Here is an 18123-nt window from a genome sequence, read left to right as displayed (position 1 = left end):
CATCGATTTCCGATGCTGCTGGGTTGGTTTTTTTCTCCTCTCCCTCTCTCTCTTCTTCCCTTCCTTGCTCTTTGGAAGCTCGAGACGGGAGAGGAGGCGCTTGGAGACTGCCGCTGGAGGGGACGGAGAGGGACGGGAAGGGGCTGGGGGAGGGGACAAGGACGGACAGACAGACCGAGAGCCCTGGGAGATAGCGGACAGGGGTGTGGGAGGAAGAGGGCGTGCGCGAGGATGGGGGAAGAGAGAGATGCGGGGGTGGAGGGAGAAACGGCAACGGGAAAGGCAGAGGCCCGCCGGACAGACGAAGGGTATGGAAAGCCTAGACGGACCGCGCCGAGTTGGGCAGGGAGCGGGGTCCCGGGGGGAAGGGGAGGCCCGGTGAGTGTGAGGGCTCAGAGCTGTCAGCCTGGAGGGGCCTGGGTCTCGGCGGCCCCCCGCCGGCTGTGGGATGGGAGAACCGCGGCCGGCGGGCTGATGGATGGGCTAGCGCGCTGGGGCGTGGAGTGGGAGGGGACGTGGATACTCTCAGTCTTCGTTCGTTTTTGGCTGAAGTTGGGCTTTCCATTCCTTTTTTTGAAAGTGTTGAGTAGGTGAGGGGAGGCCATAAGCCCATTCAAGGTGAAGCGTGTCTGTCCTGCACGCCCATCCTACCACCCCCATCCGCTCGTCTGCCCCTCTGAGCAGCCCTATCATTTTCAAGCACAGGACCACGCTTCTCGCTGTGCCTGTAGCCCCGCTGATCTCTGTCCATGTGTCCCTGACTTTTGGTTTTGCTGTTCTTCATCTTGTCTCTTCCATCCCATCCATCTCTGGATCTGTATGTCACTGTCTCCACTTGTGACCCTTCCCATCTGAGTGATCCTCTCCTTGTGTGTCTCTATCACTATGTGTCACGCCTTGGCTGCCTGTTCTGTCGGTCTAGGATTCCATGCCCTCTCCTTCAGAGTCTGTCTGGATATCTCTGGCCTTTTCAGGCTACTTTGGAATTTGCTTATCAGTCATGATTGTGGTGGTCACAGTCAGGGCCTGGAGGAGTGGGATGATGGAGCAAATGTGTCTTCGCCAAAGCCTCTAGTGCCTTCAGCATGGCCAGGACAGCCTCTTCTTCCACCATCACCAGAGAAGCTTTGGAACTTCCTAGCATTGTTGACTGTCCCCTTTGCCATGTGCCTGTCTCCCTCATCAGAACCTCACCTTCTGGTCTCATGCGTGTCATCTGCCTTTCCAGGAGCTTCCCACAACAAAACCTCTTCCCTGCTGACTTAATTTTACTCCCTTCCCCCACTTTATCATTGTATATTTTTTATTTCCCCATTTTGCTTCACCCCTTTTTTCCATCTGTTTCCCATGAGCTCTGAGTTTCCACCTTTGTTCCCATAATCTGCCCTCTTCCTACCTTTTCTTCTTGATCACCCTAAGTTTCTAGTTTCTTTTATCCCTTTTCCTCTTATCCAGCATTTTAACCCCAGCAGCAGAAAGTACCAGCAAGCAAAGGGCTGGGAGAGGTGTGGGGTATGGTTTGTGAAGGCACATAAACAGGCCAAGAAATAAATTTAATGAGCTTCCAGGGGCATATAACCCCTCCATCAGTCAGTGCCATTATGTCAGTTAACTGTCAACTTTGATTTTGTAAGGAGATATTCCCTAGGACTCTAAGCTCCACCCTGCCTGGTTGCCACCCATCCTTCAGTTCATTCTAGATATCAGTTGCTTTTTCTTCACTTTTTAGTTCATCTTCTTCCTAGGCCCCTGCTACTATCATATTTAGATCCAGCACCATTTTTTTTTTAATGAGGCAGTGTTTATTAGTGTAATAAAAGCTATCGTATGTAAGGAGTCAAGTTCATTCAGCCTGAAGAACAGTAAGGGTGGATAAAGGATCTGGAGAGTTTACCTTAGTTTTTAGCCCATCATTGTTTTTCCAAACCTCAGGAGCTTGGAAAGGTAAAAGGAGCAGGCAGCCATGGGCAGAAGATGGACGATTTCAGAGGTGAACAGAATTAAAGAAAGAAAGGGGTGGTCGGTGCAATAAACACACGGGGTAGAGAAATGTATGACGTGAGGGATGTGCAAAGGAAGGGAGGAAAATCTATGCGGACTCGGGGGCAGGGGAGGAACCAAGGGGTGATTAATAAGAAATTGGAAGAATGAAACAAAACGTGTTGATAGCAATACAGAAGGTAAAAGGAAGAGAAATGATAGAATATTCCTAAAGTGGAGGTCAACAGAAAAGCACTATGAAATTAATACAGTAGTAAAGAGGGGGAAGGGAGGAATTGCTGAACAAGATGAGATGGGAAGAGAGTATGGTACAAAGAAGGTAAATGGATGGCAAACGAAGGAGTGCTGAGGCAGATCAGAGCTGCACAGAGCTTGGTAGGAGGAAAAGAGGAGAGGATGAGGTATCAAAGGAAACAAATGCCTCTGGTGTGAGGAGGACACAGCGTGACTGATGCAAAGAGAGCGAGAGCACTGCGGGGGGACCGGGGGGTTGGAAAAAAAGCATAGCAGAAATAGCAGGAATACCACTGGGCGAAGCCCCAGAAGAGAGAAATGCCCAAGAGAGGGAGAGAAAGCAGAAATATCCGGGGAAGAGAGAGAGAGAGAGAACCTCACGAGCATTCATTTCATTGGCCTAATCACTCACTACCCCCACAAAAGGCCTTTGTATTTCATTCCCAAGCCAGAACACAAGCAAAGAGATGAAAAAGTAGAATTCCCATAAACTTCAGCTGAGAGGAACTTGAATCTTCTCAGCCCCTGAGAACCAAAGACCTCAAGCCTCTGATGTCATAAATTGCTGGTATTGCCTTGGCAACCTGACAGGGTTCCTCCCTCCATGATGTCAGAGGCAGCTGGTGTTACCTTGAGACCCATACAGGAATCACTTGCTGCTTTGCCGGGGTGCTGTATCACCTATGGGCCAGGGCCTGGGTCGAATTGGTAGGATTTCTGACTCTGGTAGCTTGACTTTGCCTCCCTGGAGCTCTTCTCAGCTCAGAACAACAGTTGTCACAAATAACTCTTGTTTGTGAGCACCTGAGGTTTGCTAGAGCCTGACAGTAGCAAGAGGAAGGAACCTAAGACAGGGCATTGAGGTCGGGATGGTTGGATCAAAAGGCAGGCAGAGACAGAAGAGGAGGACTAGAAATGGCAGTTACAGAATGTGAAAGGAGAAGGGCTTTGTGAGTGGGGAGGAGAGTTGTTGAAAGTGTAATGGCTTTGGGTTTAGGAATGGAGACTAAAGCTAGAATGCAGAGAGAAGGGATCAGGGCTGTGTGAGTGTAAACTCATTCAGGGATTGAGAAAAGGGAAGGGTTGTGAAATGCCAGAGGGCACAGTGGAATTTGGCTGTACAGAAAGGGGGGAAATGGGACAGAGTCCCCTAGTCTGAGAGACTTAGCTGTCTGGTGAGAGACTCAGGGTTAGTCACATGGTCATCTGAGGAGTGGCTACATCTGTCTAGTTTCCAATTGTTTTCCAGCACCTAGCACAGTGTCTGTCACACAGAAAAGGCTTAATAAATATCTATTGATCAAATGTTGAATTAGTAGGGAGAGGCTGGGGGAAAGAGTTGCCCACCTAATTTTCACCCACTCCCCCCACCTAAGTCTACATTAACGGGCAAACTGGGAAATCAGAAACCGGAGGGAATGGCTGGAGGGTAGTTAACCAGTGACAGTGAGATCTGAGGCAGACAGGAGAGACTGGGTTAGGGTCACACTTGGAGGCAGCCAGGGGAACTCTCAGGGCTCATGTGCAGAGTCTTTGTAGTGATAATTGGAGGAAAACATGAATGAACAGCCCTAGGAGCCCAAGAGGAAGATGTGGAGGAGGGAAGAGAAAGGAGGCGGTTTCCAGAAAAGGTTGAGAGTTGTTTCCAAAGAGAGAGTTGGCAAATGTGAATTAAAAGTAGCATCCCCACCCCATTCCCAATCATGAAACTACAATTGAATTGGTCATAACCGTATATATACAATGGCCGCAAATAAGGAGTTCATAAATCAATACCAGACCCATTCTAAACACCTATCCCAAGCCAGGTAATTATTAATACAACGAAGGCAGCATTGGCCATGTGGGCCAAAAGGCCAAAGGAGGGAGAAGTTACTGCTGCCCAGATCTTGATGTAAAGAACCCTGTGAGGGATGGCCTTGACATCTGACTCTCCATTGTTGAAAGACTCCAGAGGTATCTAGAAGAGGGGGAGGCAAGAGATGTAAAACTCACCACAACTCTCAGAGCAAAATCTGCAGAAAGAGGAGGTCTAAATACACAGAAGCTATAGAAAACATGCACCCAATCAGGAATCACGAGATGAAGGGCCAAAAAGCCCCTGAATGGGTTGAGAAATCTACGAAAGAAGACAGGGGAGAGAGCTGGGAGTGCTGGAGGACAGTCTGGCTATAATAAGCAAGGCCAGGGCAGCTAGAGAAGGGGCTGGTGGGCGGGGGGCCTGAAGGAAGGACAGTGGTGGCTGTTGCACTGTCAGCCACCGCCACGGAGTTGGGCAGCTCATATTTTGCAGCAAGCGACAGGCTGTCGACACAGCGGTCCTTTACCTCACCGTTAGAAACTCATTTCATTGATTTTTCCATCTTTCTTCTCGAGCTCCTCACACTAAGCTCGGTCATCCCACCACCCACTTTCCCAGAGCCCCTTGCCTCTCTGGGGAAAGTCCTAGGGAACTGCCTGCCCATTCCTCCTCCCCAGGCTGGCAAGGCAGGGGTGAAAGATTTAGAAGTAACTTCCAGCCCCGTAGGGTAATCCCATGGGCTCTCAGTGGCTTCCTCATGTAGGAACTAGTCCAGAGACCAGGGTCCTCATGTGCAGTTGTTAAGGGGTGACAGAGCTGAGGTCCACCCACAGTCCTGTCACCAAGCTGTACCACTGGCATGGGGGCTGCATACACCTAGACGAAGATATATTTTTCTAATTTCTACTGAGATGCTCAGCACCCCTCAGCATTTTTTACCCCAAAGTCTAATGAGAGAACAGGAGCCCTCTTTCTGTATTTGGCAGGAACACAGGATTACATCAAAGCTAAAGTTCAGGCCTTGGAATTCCCAGCAGGACCATCAACTGGAATGTCGCATGCACAGGGGCCTGTGCAATCAGAAAGACATGAATGTTCCAGGGTGTGCAAGACCTCTCTGCAGAGCGGTTTATGCATGGAGAGTCTGGTCCTGTGGAGCACGTTGATGTGCAAAGTCAGTGGGGCAGAATGGGTGTAGGCAGGAATTTAACTTCATGTATGCACATTTCCCTAGTGCCTCCTCCAGTCATAGCTAACTGCCCTGGACCTCTCCCTTTGGGGCTGGGCTTGGGCTAGAGGTCAAGAGTCAATTACCAGTCGTTTGGCTTCTCAGTGAAGGAGGGCAGAGGGTGGGCCAAGAGTGTTAGATTGTGTTTCCCCGAGGACCTGATGGGGTAAACGCCATTTCCATCCTCAGATTTTTCATTCCTTGTTTTGTGATGCCCTTTCCTTTCCCTAGTCTCAAGCCTCTGTCTTCTTTATTCCTGGGCCATGGGCATGGGTCTAGATTTTGCTGCTTCTCTTGCCTCCATCACAGTTGTCTGCATTTCCCCCCAGCCATCTCTGTGTTCTGTATCAGTGGTCTGCTTGGGCCACAGAGGCCTTTCTTCTCATCTCCAGCTTCTTCAGGCTATGTGGTTTCCACAAACCTACAGATAAATCCTGCTGCTTTAGGGAAAGAAGTGCACTTGAAATTAGAGAGAAGGCCAGGGAAGGATGAGAAAGAGGTTCTGAAAAGATTAGGCAGGGAGAAGTTGGGAGAGAGTATGACAGAGATAGGAGTCAAAGGTGAAAAACCCATGACTTGGAGATGGGAGAGAGCACAGAGAGATGGCCACAATTTAAATGAGAAAGGAAGGAGTGCAGTAGGCTGTGAGGACTAAGAAATTGGAGAGCAAACAGGAAGCCTGACCCCTCCGCAGGGAAATGAAGACAGCTGAGGAGGGCGGACGAGTGGTTGTGTAAGAAGTAGGGCTGAAAAGCCAGGCCATGGTCTCAGCCTGCGTGTCAGTCCTGAGTTCAAGCAGTGCTGGCTTTGACCCTTATGGGAGGAACTGAAGTGGCAAATTAGCGACGATAATGAAGTCACTGCTCCTTGTTTGTCTTTGCTGGTTTCCCCTTGAGATTTGTCCTTTGGCCAGACAGGGCAATGTAGGGGAGGGGAGGAACTGGAGCCGTGAAGGGCGGGGGAGAGGGAAGGAAAAGAGGATGGAGAAATGGCAATGTGGAGGACAAATTGACTAGAGGAGAAAAAAGGGAGGGTGATGAGTGAAGAGAAGAGGAGCCCGGAATCGAAGAGAGAAGCGGGGAAGGCAGACATGAAAAGAGAATGAAGGAGGAGAGGGGTGCAGAAAAACAGCCAGGGAAAAGAACAATGGGGGACAGGAAAGGGAAACCTGGTAGGAGGAGCAGAAAAAAAAGGTGGGAGAAGGAGAAGTGGAATGGAGAAATGGCGAGCCGGAGGGAAAGAACGTGGCCAGGGCTGCAAAAGCTGCAGCTGGCAGGGCCAGTGGGCGGGGCCTCATCTCCATCTCTAATGGCTGTGAAATGAGGTTAGCTCCATTAGAGGCAGCGAGAGTGTAACGAGATCACACTCATTAGGGCTGGGCCATCCCAGTAATTACCACCACCCTAAACACGCCCGCGCCAGCCGGGCCAACCACACACGGGCTCACAGCAACACACTGAACAGGATACCCTACTACTGAAAGGGAAGCACAGGGCCCACACACGTGTACATGGAGGGCCTGGGAAAATCCAGCCAGGGAGAACAAGCACCTTCACCAACCCCAAAGAAGTACTGGGACAGGGCTACAGCCAGGTTACCAGCTGCCCCACATACAATCAAAAAACAACATACACATACCCCAACACAGGAAATAAGGCATATGGATGAATAATTATTCCATTTCCATTTATTGATACACCCAAAGTGCCAGTCTCAATGATGATCCTCTCAATGGACTCAACTCCATGAGTTCCCCATTCCCTTTTTTTTTTTTTTTCTTTTTTCTGTTTTTGATGTGTTTGTTTTTAGACAGGGTCTCACTCTGTCACCCAGGCTGGAGTGCAGTGGTGCGATCTCGGCTCACTACAACCTCTGCTTCCCGGGTTCAAGCGATTCTTCTGCCTCAGCCTCCTGAGTAGCTGGGATTACAGGTGCATGCCACCACGCCCGGCTCATTTTTTTTGTATTTTTAGTAGAGACAGGGTTTCACTGTGTTGGCCAGGCTGGTCTCAAGCTCCTGACCTCCAATGATCCACCCACCTCGGCCTCCCAAAGTGCTGGAATTATAGGCGCATGCCCCATTCTCTATATGAAGAGACTGAATTGAGACTTTAAGCAACTTACCTGAGGTCATTTACATATTAAGAAACAGAACTAGAATTTGATTCCAGGTCTGTCTGACTCTAAAGGCTGTTGTTGTTTTTTTGTTTTTTGAGACAGGGTCTCCCTCTGTTGGAGGGAGAGTGCTTGTCTGATGAAGTTCATATGCTAATATGGATACACATGTGTAGACCTTCAACTTTAAGAGATGTTGTCACAAATGGGTACACATATCATTCAAAGAACACTACCCGCCATTATCTATCCCTTCCCTCCTGTTCCCACTCCCTCCCTCCCGCTCCTTCCCTTCCTTCACACAGGGCATGGCCAGTGCCCCTGCATGGACTGCAGTGTGAATGACGCACCCTGGAGTTGCACAAAGCAGTGCTCCTCTTCTGGCCCATCTTATACTAAGAAACAAACCAAATGGAAGACAGCCATCTAGCACCTTCAAGTGGAACATGATAGCACATATGCTCAAGGTGACACACAGAGTAATACAATCAGACTCAAAAGACCTCATTCAAAATGCATACCAGCCAGAGTTCAGAAGCTTACAAATTAACCCAAGAGCAGAGGTACTGACATCAGGCTACCTGAGTTCCAATCTCAACTCTACTTCTTTTTAAGCAGGAGATCTTAAAAATTACTTAACCCATCTAAATCAGTCTCCATGTTTGTAAAATAGGAATGAATAGCTACATCTATTGCATCAGATTGAAGTGGAGGATTAGGTGATGTGATACTTGCCGAGGGCCTAGCACGGTGCCTGGCCCATGGCAAACATTTAAAGATGTTAGCTATTTACTATTATTACAATTAGTTTTTGTTGTTGTAATACTATTTAAATGCAGTCATTACATCACACAGGTTCACAGAATAAAATAACCAGAAAGACTTATTTACATACACGGTCACTCAGAATGTTTTCCTTCCAGCCGGGCGCAGTGGCTCACGCCTGTAATCCCAGGCCAAGGTGGGCGGGTCAGGTAGTCAGGAGATAGAGACCATCCTGGACAACATGATGAAACCCTGTCTCTACTAAAATACAAAAAATTAGCTGCTTGTGGTGGTACGCGCCTGTAATCCCAGCTACTCGGGAGGCTGAGGCAGGGGAATTGCTTGAACCCAGGAGACAGAGATTGCCGTGAGCCGAGATCACACCACTGCACTTCAGCCTGGCAACAGAGACACCATCTCCAAAAAAAAAAAAAAAAAAAAAAGAATGTTTTCCTACCAAGTTCTGGGAGACCAAATTCTTCAGCAGTCCCCCATGCAAGGATCAGATAGGATCCTGATTCTGAATTTAAGGGGACAGCTCCCTGAGTGCTCATACAGAAGAAGGGTTCCGAGCTGGTTCGTGATTGTCTAAGCCTGTGGTATGTAGAACGAGAGAACCACATCTAGCAGGATGTGAGTCTCTCCAGTGTACTATAAAATCACATAGATCTGTGCAGCAGAGCAGCTCCACACTGCTGTCCTAACACATCCAACACTTTCCAAGTCATCAAGGGAGATGCCTCCTCTCCTGGACACCCACCCCCATCAGTAGCAGACACTCTGCAGCACACCTCAGCAAATCCATGCAAATGTGAACGTGTGTGGTTTCAGCCTACTGCTTCCCTTCTCCTCCTGTCTGCTCCCTACCACCCCCATCTTCTTCCTGAGCCTACCCTTTTCTCCTCACACCTCACCCAATCTACTCATGCCCACCTTAAGCATCTTGCAAAGTGCAAGAGACAGCCTCCTTGCCACCTCCTTCTCACTGGGGACAGGCCACCATCCCAATCTGGTGCCAGAGCTGGGAGGCCTGGAAAAGATTCAATATATGCAAATCAAGACCTAGCTTCATCTTCCTCTTCACTTCCTTACCTCTCCCTCTCTCCTTCCCTTCTTCTTCCCTCCTCTTCTCTGCCTTAGCAATCTTTCTTTGCCCTTTACAACACTCTTTTTCCTGCTTGTCTCATTCCTGCCATACTCATTCTTTCTCTCTCTTTTGGACAAAACTTATTTGCACAAAGTAAGCTCTCCTTAAATATTTATAGAAGGGGAAGGGTCTAGAAGAGATAGGTAGAATTAAAAGGGAAGAATCAAAGTACTGTTTGTTTTCTTTTTAAATATAGAAGGTAAGATTTAGAGATAGAATGATAGTTTTAAATGCAGGGATGACTTGGAAAGGATCTCTGGAAAAACAGAAAGAAAGAAGACAGGCAGGGAAAGGCCAGAATAGTTTTGATCCACTTATTAGCTGCTTCTGTCCAAATGTGAGCCTGGGCAAAATTTCTACTCTTTGCTCTGGAATAATGGGTCTCTCTAGACCCAGCAATCAAGAGGGCTAAGTAAGAAGTGAACTCTATGGCTGAGTAGACTAGATTTAAATCCTGGCCGGGTGTGGTGGCTCAGGCCTGTAATCCCAGCACTTTGGGAGGGCGAGGTGGGCAGATCACCTGAGGTTGGGAGTTTGAGACCAGCCTGACCAACATGGAGAAGCTCTGTCTGTACTAAAAATACAAAATTAGCTGGGCATGGTGGAGCCTGCCTATAGTCTCAGCTACTTGGGAGGCTGAGGCAGGAGAATCGCTTGAACCCAGGGGTGGAGTTTGCAGTGAGCCAAGATTGCACCATTGTACTCCAGCCTGGGCAACAAGAGCGAAACTCCGTCTCAAAAAAAAAAAAAAAAAAAAAATCCTGTCCATCTAAGATTCTGCCCTCAGTTGAAAAGGGCAGAGATTAGAGGATGAGTCTTGGTCAAGAAAGGGGTGAACAGAGGCCGGGCGCAGTGGCTCACACCTGTAATCCCAGCACTTGGGGAGGCCAAGGCAGGTGGATCACCTGAGGTCAGGAGTTCGAGACCAGCCTGGCCAACACAGTGAAACCCCGTCTCTACTGAAATACAAAAATTAGCCAGGCCTGGTGGTGTGCACCTGTAATCCCAGCTACTCGGGAGGCTAAGGCAGAGAGAATCACTTGAACCTGGGAGGTGGAGGTTGCAGTGAGCTGAGATCACACCATTGCACTCCACCCTGGGTGACAGAGCGAGACTGTCTCAAAAAAAAAAAAAAAGAGAAAAAAGAAAAAGGGGTGAACAGAAGGAAAGCTGTCAGCCTCTGTGCAAACACCATGCTCCACTCTGTGATGGGAGACAGCCAAGAGAGAAGGAAAAGAACTACCCTCATTGAACACCCAGCAAATGCACTTTACACGTTACCTATCTGGTCTTCACAACTGAGTAAGGAAAATATCATTATTCTCATTTTCCCAGATAAGGAGACTAAGGCTCAATAAGTAATTTCCCAAAGTTGCACAGCTAGTGAGTGATGGAGCAAGGATTGAACCTGGCTGGCTGTGCGTGGATCCAAAGCCCATGTTCTTCCATTGCCCTAAAAAATAGAGCTCATCTAGTTATAGTTTATTTGCTGTTTATACCAAACAATCCTCCATACTAGGGGTACACACATCTCATCCTTCCTGTTTCTCTTCCCCTTCTCTCCATGGTCACCTCCTCTTGTAATCAACAGGTTGAGACAAAAAGGGGAGGAAGGCGAGGACAGTGAGTATGGAAGGGTGCAATGCCTGAGGCAACAATTTAAGAGAGAGGAATTTTTTTAAAAAGGTCCTAAAATTGACTCTAAGGGAAAGTGGGTAGATTAAACAATTAGAAAAGTGAAAGGCAAAACTGTTAGGAAGGTTGGGCTTGGTGGCTCATGCCTGTAATCCCAGCAGTTTGGGAGGCCAAAGCGGGCAGATTGCTTTAGCCCAGGAATCTAAGACCAGCCTGGGCAACATGGCGAAACCTTGTCTCCACAAAAAATACAAAAATTAGCTGGGCGTGGTGGCACATGCCTGTAGTCCCAGCTACTGGGAGGGAGGCTGAGGTGGGAGGATCACCTAAGTCCAGGAGGCAGAGTCTGCAGTGAGACAAGATGGTGACACTGCACTCCAGCCTGGGAGACCCAGCGAGACCCTGTCTCAAAAAATGAAAAACAACTGTTTGGAAGGCCCTGATGTGAAAATCATTGTATGCAAACTTGATGGTGCCCTGATAGACTTCACTTCGAAAGACTTTGCCATGGAGTTGGGTTTGGAGAAAAAGGAGGAGTTTTGTTTTTTGGAGGGGAGTTAGGGAGGAAAGAGCCAGTCAGGTCCCATTAGTCCTGCCAACTCCTTGGTGATATTCCCTCTGTAACCACTAGGGAGCAGTAGTGTTTCTTTTCCTCTCTTGGTCAGCCAGAGGTGGGAGGGGGCTGTACCAAAGGGAGCCCTGGTCTTGCTGGGGGATGGGAGGAAGCAGCCCTGGTCAGCTTTGCCTCCAGTTCTGCCGGCCAGCCTGAATCCACGACATGGCTCCTCTTCAGTGAGGGGCAGATTCTCTCCTTTCTCAGACTTCAATTTTTTGGTCCTTCCTTTGCCCATGCCCTTTGTCTCTTGTAATTCTCCGGTCCTTAAGTCTCACTATTTCCCCCATCTTGCTCGGTCAGGGCCTGCCTTTTCAGCTTTCCACCTGTGTTTCTGCAACTGTACATCTGAGCCTCTTATCTCTGTCTCATCACATTTCTCTCTCGGCAGCTTTCTGGGTCCTAATGTGTATCTTCCCACCTCCATGGAAGAACATTTGCAGCTCAGTAATTACGACTGTATATATTTTTTTGTTTGTAGGGCATTAACTCCCTGGCTGAGCCTTGAAAGTTGCACTTCCATCCTTCCTTTCTCATCCTGAGAAGTAAACAGAGACCTGGGTCTGGACAGAGGAAGAGGGCAATAGCAAAAGGAAAAAATGTCTTCTATTTCTCCACACCTTTCTCTCCATCTTCATCTTCCTCCCCTCCTCAGCCTTGTGACGAAACAGTGCATTAGGGGAGGAGGATAGAATGAAGGGGCAGCAGGGAACTCTGGAGACTAAGGGCCATTTTGGAGCTGCAAGATTCATCTCAGGGGATGACTACACCCTCAGAACTCTCCGCCCTCCCTTGGCTCCAGGCCTCCCTCCTCCCATCCCCCTCAGTGGCAGCAGCCTTGTAATTTAAAGCTCTCTCTGTCGCCTCTAATGTGATCCTCTCGTTTTATTGACTCTTTCTGCCGTCTGTGGCGCCCCTTCACATCAATCTCCTCTCTAATCACACCACCGCCACTGCCTGCTCTGTCTCCCCTAACCCCTCTCCTTCACAGAGGCCCCCAGCCCTTGCCTCTACCCAGGTCTTCCCTGACCGTCCCCAACCTCCACCCTACACCAGATCCACCCTCTTCCTCCTTCCTCCTCTTGCCTCCTTCAGAGGCAACAATGTCAGGGCCTTTCAGGGGTCGCCTTGTCTCTTTACCCACATCTGAGATGTGTCCGCAGGGATAGGGGATGCCCTTAAGGAAAGCCGGGAACTAAAGGGAAGAATGGCGATGGGTCTGAGGATGAGCAAGAATCTTGGTCTTGGGGGTGGCAGGAGGGGATGACTCTTAGGCCTGTCCGTTTCTGCACTGTCTCCAGTTCAAGGTAGGAAGGGCAAAGAAAGGGACCTAGCGATTCTGAGAGGGAAGGAAGGAAAGATGGAGGAGTGAAAATGCAATGAGGGGAAAAAAAGCGAAAAAATAATCGCTGCAGCTAAAGGTTTGTAATAAATAGTGGGTGATGGGAGAAGCTCCGAGAAGAAAGGGGGATGGGGAGTTGGGGTTGGGGGAGGATGTACTGAGGCAGAGATATATTTGCAATTGAAATTCTTTCCTAAAGAGGAGGAGGGTTAGGTTGGGAGGTGGGGAAGAGATTTGCAATTTTAAATAGCTGCCAACCTACCCTCGGCCGATCAGAGTCTCACCTACAAGCTAGCCAAAAGCTAAGCTCCTTTGGTTTCTAGCTAGGAATCAGCTATGTCTTTTTCCAGTTCTAGGAAATAGATGTTTTTGAGAGAGGATCTGGGAGTTACTGCAGGATTTGGGGCTTAGGTCTGCCTAGCCCTACTCTGAGCTGTGATCGAGCGTGGTGAGTCAGGAGCCAGGAAGCAGCTGGTAGGCTTAGGGAGGGTGAGCTGTAGCACTTGGGCCGGCTGGGAGAGAGCACACACCTGTGTCCAGCCCTTGGCGGCAGGGCCCAGGACAGGGCCTCTTGCCCAGTCAGTTATTCCTACCAGGGGTAGTGGAAGGGTGGTGTGGCCCACCCTGTGGGTGACGATGGAATAACAGACCCTCACAAACCAGCACCCTTACCCCTCTCCCCCACCGTGGATTCTGTAGGAGGAATACCTTTCTCCCTCAACTTGAGGGCTTCTGCTTTCTGGTTATCGAGAAATCGGCTCCCCTCAGTCCAGTTCCTTCACTTCCCTTTTGGTTCTCCGACTCCCCCGACCTCCCCATCCCTTCCACCCCTTTCCCAGGTGCTGATTTGCATTTTCATTACCATGCTAATCCCATTCCACTCAGCATTCCTTAATGGCTCTGACTTCATGCCTGGCTAGAACCCCAGGAGGAGGGAAGCTACAATGGGGCCTTCAGGTTGGGTGGGGCCAGACTGAGGACCCATTCCAAATAAAAAAATCTGAAGGTGAGGGTTAGAGGTAGCCCAGGAAAAGAGAGGCCACGCCCCTCGCCCCTTACACGAAGCACTCTGGCCTGAAGCACTACCAGTTTAATCACTAGAGATCTGCTAATACGAGAGCTAGAGAGGACGTAGATGGGCCAACTGGGACCTTGGGGGAAGTATAGGATGGAGAGGCATGGGAATTGGTGAGTTTGAGGGGGAGGTTCCTGATTTAGGAAAAAAAAAAAAAAAGGATGGGAGCCTTGGTGCTTCTGTCAGCTGGAGGCAGCCCAGGAATCCTCATTTCTTTCTTTCTGTTTTTTTGGTGAGACGGAGTTTCATTCTTGTTGCCCAGGCTGAAGTACGATGGTGCAGTCCCGGCTCACTGCAACCTCTGCCTCCCAGTTTCAAGCTGTTCTCCTGCCTCAGCCTCCTGAGTAGCTGGGATTACAGGCATGCACCACCACGCCCAACTAATTTCTTTGTATTTTTAGTAGAGACAGGGTTTCACCATGTTGGCCAGGCTGGTCTCAAACTCCTGACCTCAGGTGATCTGCCTGCCTCGGCCTCCCAAAGTGCTGGGATTACAGATGTAAGCCACCGTGCCCAGACTGGAATCCTCATTTCTAGTCCTTTGGAGTCTCATTTTGCCTGTATTGTGTCCAAGGGACAGTCTAGCTGGGTGGAGGAGTCTAGACCACAACTTTGGGGTTTACTCAGTGCCTCATCAGTCCATTTCTAGTTTCACTATCTTGGAGCTGTGTGACCCTCAGTAGCTCACTTAACATCTCTGTTTCTTGGATGCCCCATCCGTAAAATAAGGTTGCTGTGAGATTAAATGAGATGATTAACATAAAGCATTTAACATAGTGCCAGGACCATGGTATATGTACCTACATAACTATTAGTAATATTATTACTATTACTTATTATTTGTTACCTCTTTTGGGAGGAAGAGGAGGCAACCGACTAGCTGTTATCTTTCAACTGACCAGAGAAGCTCCCATCTGTTCCACATGCTGTGACCAGAGATGGATCTGGAAGGCATTGGAGAGAAGCATGGTGCCTGCATGCCAGGGGAAATCAATTATGCCCTATCTCTGGCAAGACTTAGGGAATTTACCTCATCAGGGTATGGAAAATCTGAGGGTCTTTCCTAGAATTCTGCCATTCAAAAGATACTGACTGTGGCAGGCATTGTTTTCTGTGCTAAAGATAGAGCAAAAACTAAAGCCCCCATTCTGGCTGCTGGATAGAGAGAAAATACACTGTAGCGGGCAGTAGTGGAAGTGGGAGGCCAGTGTGGCATCTGTTGTGTTAGTCCAGGAAAGAGATGATAATGGCCTGCCTTCTGTGCTGCCCGGATTTCAGCGGGCCCCAGGATGGTGTTAGTGAAGGAGATAAATGGAGGGATTGACATGTTTTAGAGGTTGCTGTTGAAGTGGATATGTCCAGTAGGTGAGGGCAAGATAAAACTTTGGGTTTTTAGTCTAAGCCACTGGATAAATGTTGGTACCAACTTTTGAGATAGGAAAGATGGGGAGGAGCAGGTTCAGGGGACAAATAAAGAGTTCTAGGCTGGGCGCGGTGGCTCACACCTATAATCCTAGCACTTTGGGAGGCCGAGGTGGGCGGATCACTTGAGGTCGGGAGTTAGAGACCAGCCTGACCAACATGGAGAAACCCCGTCTCTACTAAAAATACAAAATTAGTCAGGTGTGGTGGCACAAGCCTGTAATCCCAGCTACTCAGGAGGCTGAGGCAGGAGAATCACTTGAACCCAGGAGGTGGAGGTTGCGGTGAGCCGAGATCACGCCATTGCACCCCATCCTGGGCAACAAGAGCAAAACTCCATCTCAAAAAAAAAATTAATTAATTAATAAAATAAAATAAAATAAATAAAATGAAGAGTTCTGATGTTGGACATATTAAGTTGTGAAGCATGTTAGACACTAAGTGAAATTTCAGGTTAGCAAAGTGGTGTCTGAGTCTGGTGTTCAGGGAAGAGGATGGGGCAGGAGTATCCAGAGATCCAGCTGCCCAGCTGGGGTCCCTGCAGCCTCACAGCACTGCTCTCTCCTTGTCTCCCTACAGGGTACTGGCTGTCACGCTGACATGAGCCCCCAGCACTCCTCCGTCTACCATGGCCACCCTTAACTCAGCCTCTACCACTGGTACCACCCCCTCCCCTGGGCACAATGCCCCATCCCTGCCTTCGGACACCTCCTCCTCCAGCACCCCCTCTGATCCTGTCACCAAAGATCCCCCTGCTGCCTCCTCCACCTCTGAGAACATGAGGTCCTCAGAGCCAGGGGGACAGCTCCTGGAGTCGGGCTGTGGCCTCGTCCCACCAAAGGAGATTGGGGAGCCCCAGGAAGGGCCTGACCGTGGTCACTTCCCACCAAATGACCCAGGGGTGGAAAAGGACAAGGAGCAGGAGAAGGAAGAAGAAGGGCTCCCTCCCATGGACCTAAGCAACCACTTATTCTTCACAGCTGGAGGTGAGGCCTACCTAGTGGCCAAGCTGTCCCTGCCAGGTGGCAGTGAACTCCTGTTACCAAAGGGCTTCCCCTGGGGTGAGGCGGGCATCAAGGAAGAGCCCAGTCTGCCCTTCCTTGCCTACCCACCCCCCTCACACCTCACTGCCCTTCACATCCAACATGGCTTTGACCCAATCCAAGGCTTTAGCTCTTCTGACCAAATTCTGTCCCATGATACCTCAGCACCATCTCCGGCTGCCTGTGAGGAAAGGCATGGAGCTTTCTGGAGCTACCAACTGGCTCCAAATCCACCCGGAGATCCCAAAGATGGCCCCATGGGGAACAGCGGGGGCAACCACGTGGCAGTCTTCTGGCTCTGCCTTCTGTGCCGCCTGGGTTTCAGCAAGCCCCAGGCCTTTATGGATCACACACAGTCTCATGGGGTGAAGCTAACCCCTGCCCAATATCAGGGCCTGTCAGGTAGCCCAGCTGTGCTCCAGGAGGGAGATGAAGGCTGCAAGGCCCTCATAAGCTTTCTGGAGCCAAAACTCCCTGCTCGCCCCTCTTCTGACATACCCCTTGACAATAGCAGCACAGTGAACATGGAGGCGAATGTGGCCCAGACAGAGGATGGCCCCCCTGAGGCAGAAGTCCAGGCCCTTATCCTCCTGGATGAAGAAGTTATGGCCCTCAGCCCACCCTCTCCACCCACAGCCACCTGGGACCCCAGCCCAACCCAAGCCAAAGAATCGCCAGTGGCAGCAGGCGAGGCAGGGCCAGATTGGTTCCCTGAGGGGCAAGAAGAGGATGGAGGGCTCTGCCCACCACTCAACCAAAGCTCACCCACCTCCAAGGAGGGGGGCACTCTCCCTGCCCCAGTGGGCTCCCCCGAAGACCCCAGTGACCCACCCCAGCCCTATCGCCTAGCTGATGACTATACCCCAGCCCCTGCAGCCTTCCAGGGCCTCAGCCTGTCCAGCCACATGTCCCTGCTCCACTCACGCAACTCCTGCAAGACACTCAAGTGTCCCAAGTGCAACTGGCACTACAAGTACCAGCAGACCCTGGATGTGCACATGCGAGAGAAGCACCCTGAGAGCAATAGTCACTGCAGCTACTGCAGTGCTGGGGGCGCCCACCCCCGCCTTGCTCGTGGAGAGAGCTACAACTGTGGCTACAAACCTTACCGCTGTGACGTCTGCAACTACTCTACAACCACCAAAGGCAACCTCAGCATCCATATGCAGTCTGACAAGCACCTGGCCAACCTGCAGGGCTTCCAGGCGGGCCCTGGTGGGCAGGGAAGTCCACCAGAGGCATCACTCCCACCCTCCGCAGGAGACAAAGAGCCTAAGACCAAATCATCCTGGCAGTGCAAGGTGTGCAGCTACGAGACAAACATCTCCCGCAACCTGCGCATCCATATGACCTCTGAGAAGCACATGCAGAATGTCCTAATGCTGCACCAGGGGCTGCCGCTGGGCCTGCCACCTGGATTGATGGGGCCAGGCCCTCCTCCCCCACCAGGGGCTACCCCCACTAGCCCCCCTGAACTCTTCCAGTACTTTGGGCCCCAGGCCCTAGGGCAGCCTCAGACTCCCTTGGCTGGCCCAGGGCTGAGGCCAGACAAGCCCCTGGAAACCCAGCTACTTCTCAATGGTTTCCACCACCTAGGAGCACCTGCCCACAAGTTCCCCACATCCGGTAAGCTTCTGTGCTTCTTCCCTCTTCTCTCCTCCCCAGGGCCAAACTCTATTCCGTGCTTTCTCCCAAGGACCAA

General features: G+C 50.2%; 1 protein-coding gene across 3 annotated transcripts in view; it reads left to right on the top strand.

Annotated features, from left to right (window-relative positions):
* ZFHX2 (zinc finger homeobox 2) overlaps positions 1 to 18123 on the top strand; it is a 35436-nt gene that overhangs the window by 3243 nt on the left and 14070 nt on the right. For 2 of the 3 annotated variants that reach the window (XM_055097352.2, XM_003808081.5), the window contains exon 2: positions 15958 to 18047. In XM_055097352.2, coding sequence (XP_054953327.1) covers positions 16007 to 18047 — 2041 coding nt within the window. In that variant the 5' untranslated portion in view covers positions 15958 to 16006. Of the gene's footprint in view, positions 1 to 12; positions 309 to 15957; positions 18048 to 18123 lie in introns of those variants that run through there. The other variant, XM_055097353.2, reaches the window with a different exon arrangement.

The sequence above is a fragment of the Pan paniscus genome, chromosome 15 (genome assembly GCF_029289425.2).
Source record: "Pan paniscus chromosome 15, NHGRI_mPanPan1-v2.0_pri, whole genome shotgun sequence".
Classification (NCBI taxonomy): domain Eukaryota; kingdom Metazoa; phylum Chordata; class Mammalia; order Primates; family Hominidae; genus Pan; species Pan paniscus.
Note: the sequence above shows the minus strand (reverse complement) of the source record. Positions and strands in the feature narration are given on the sequence as shown.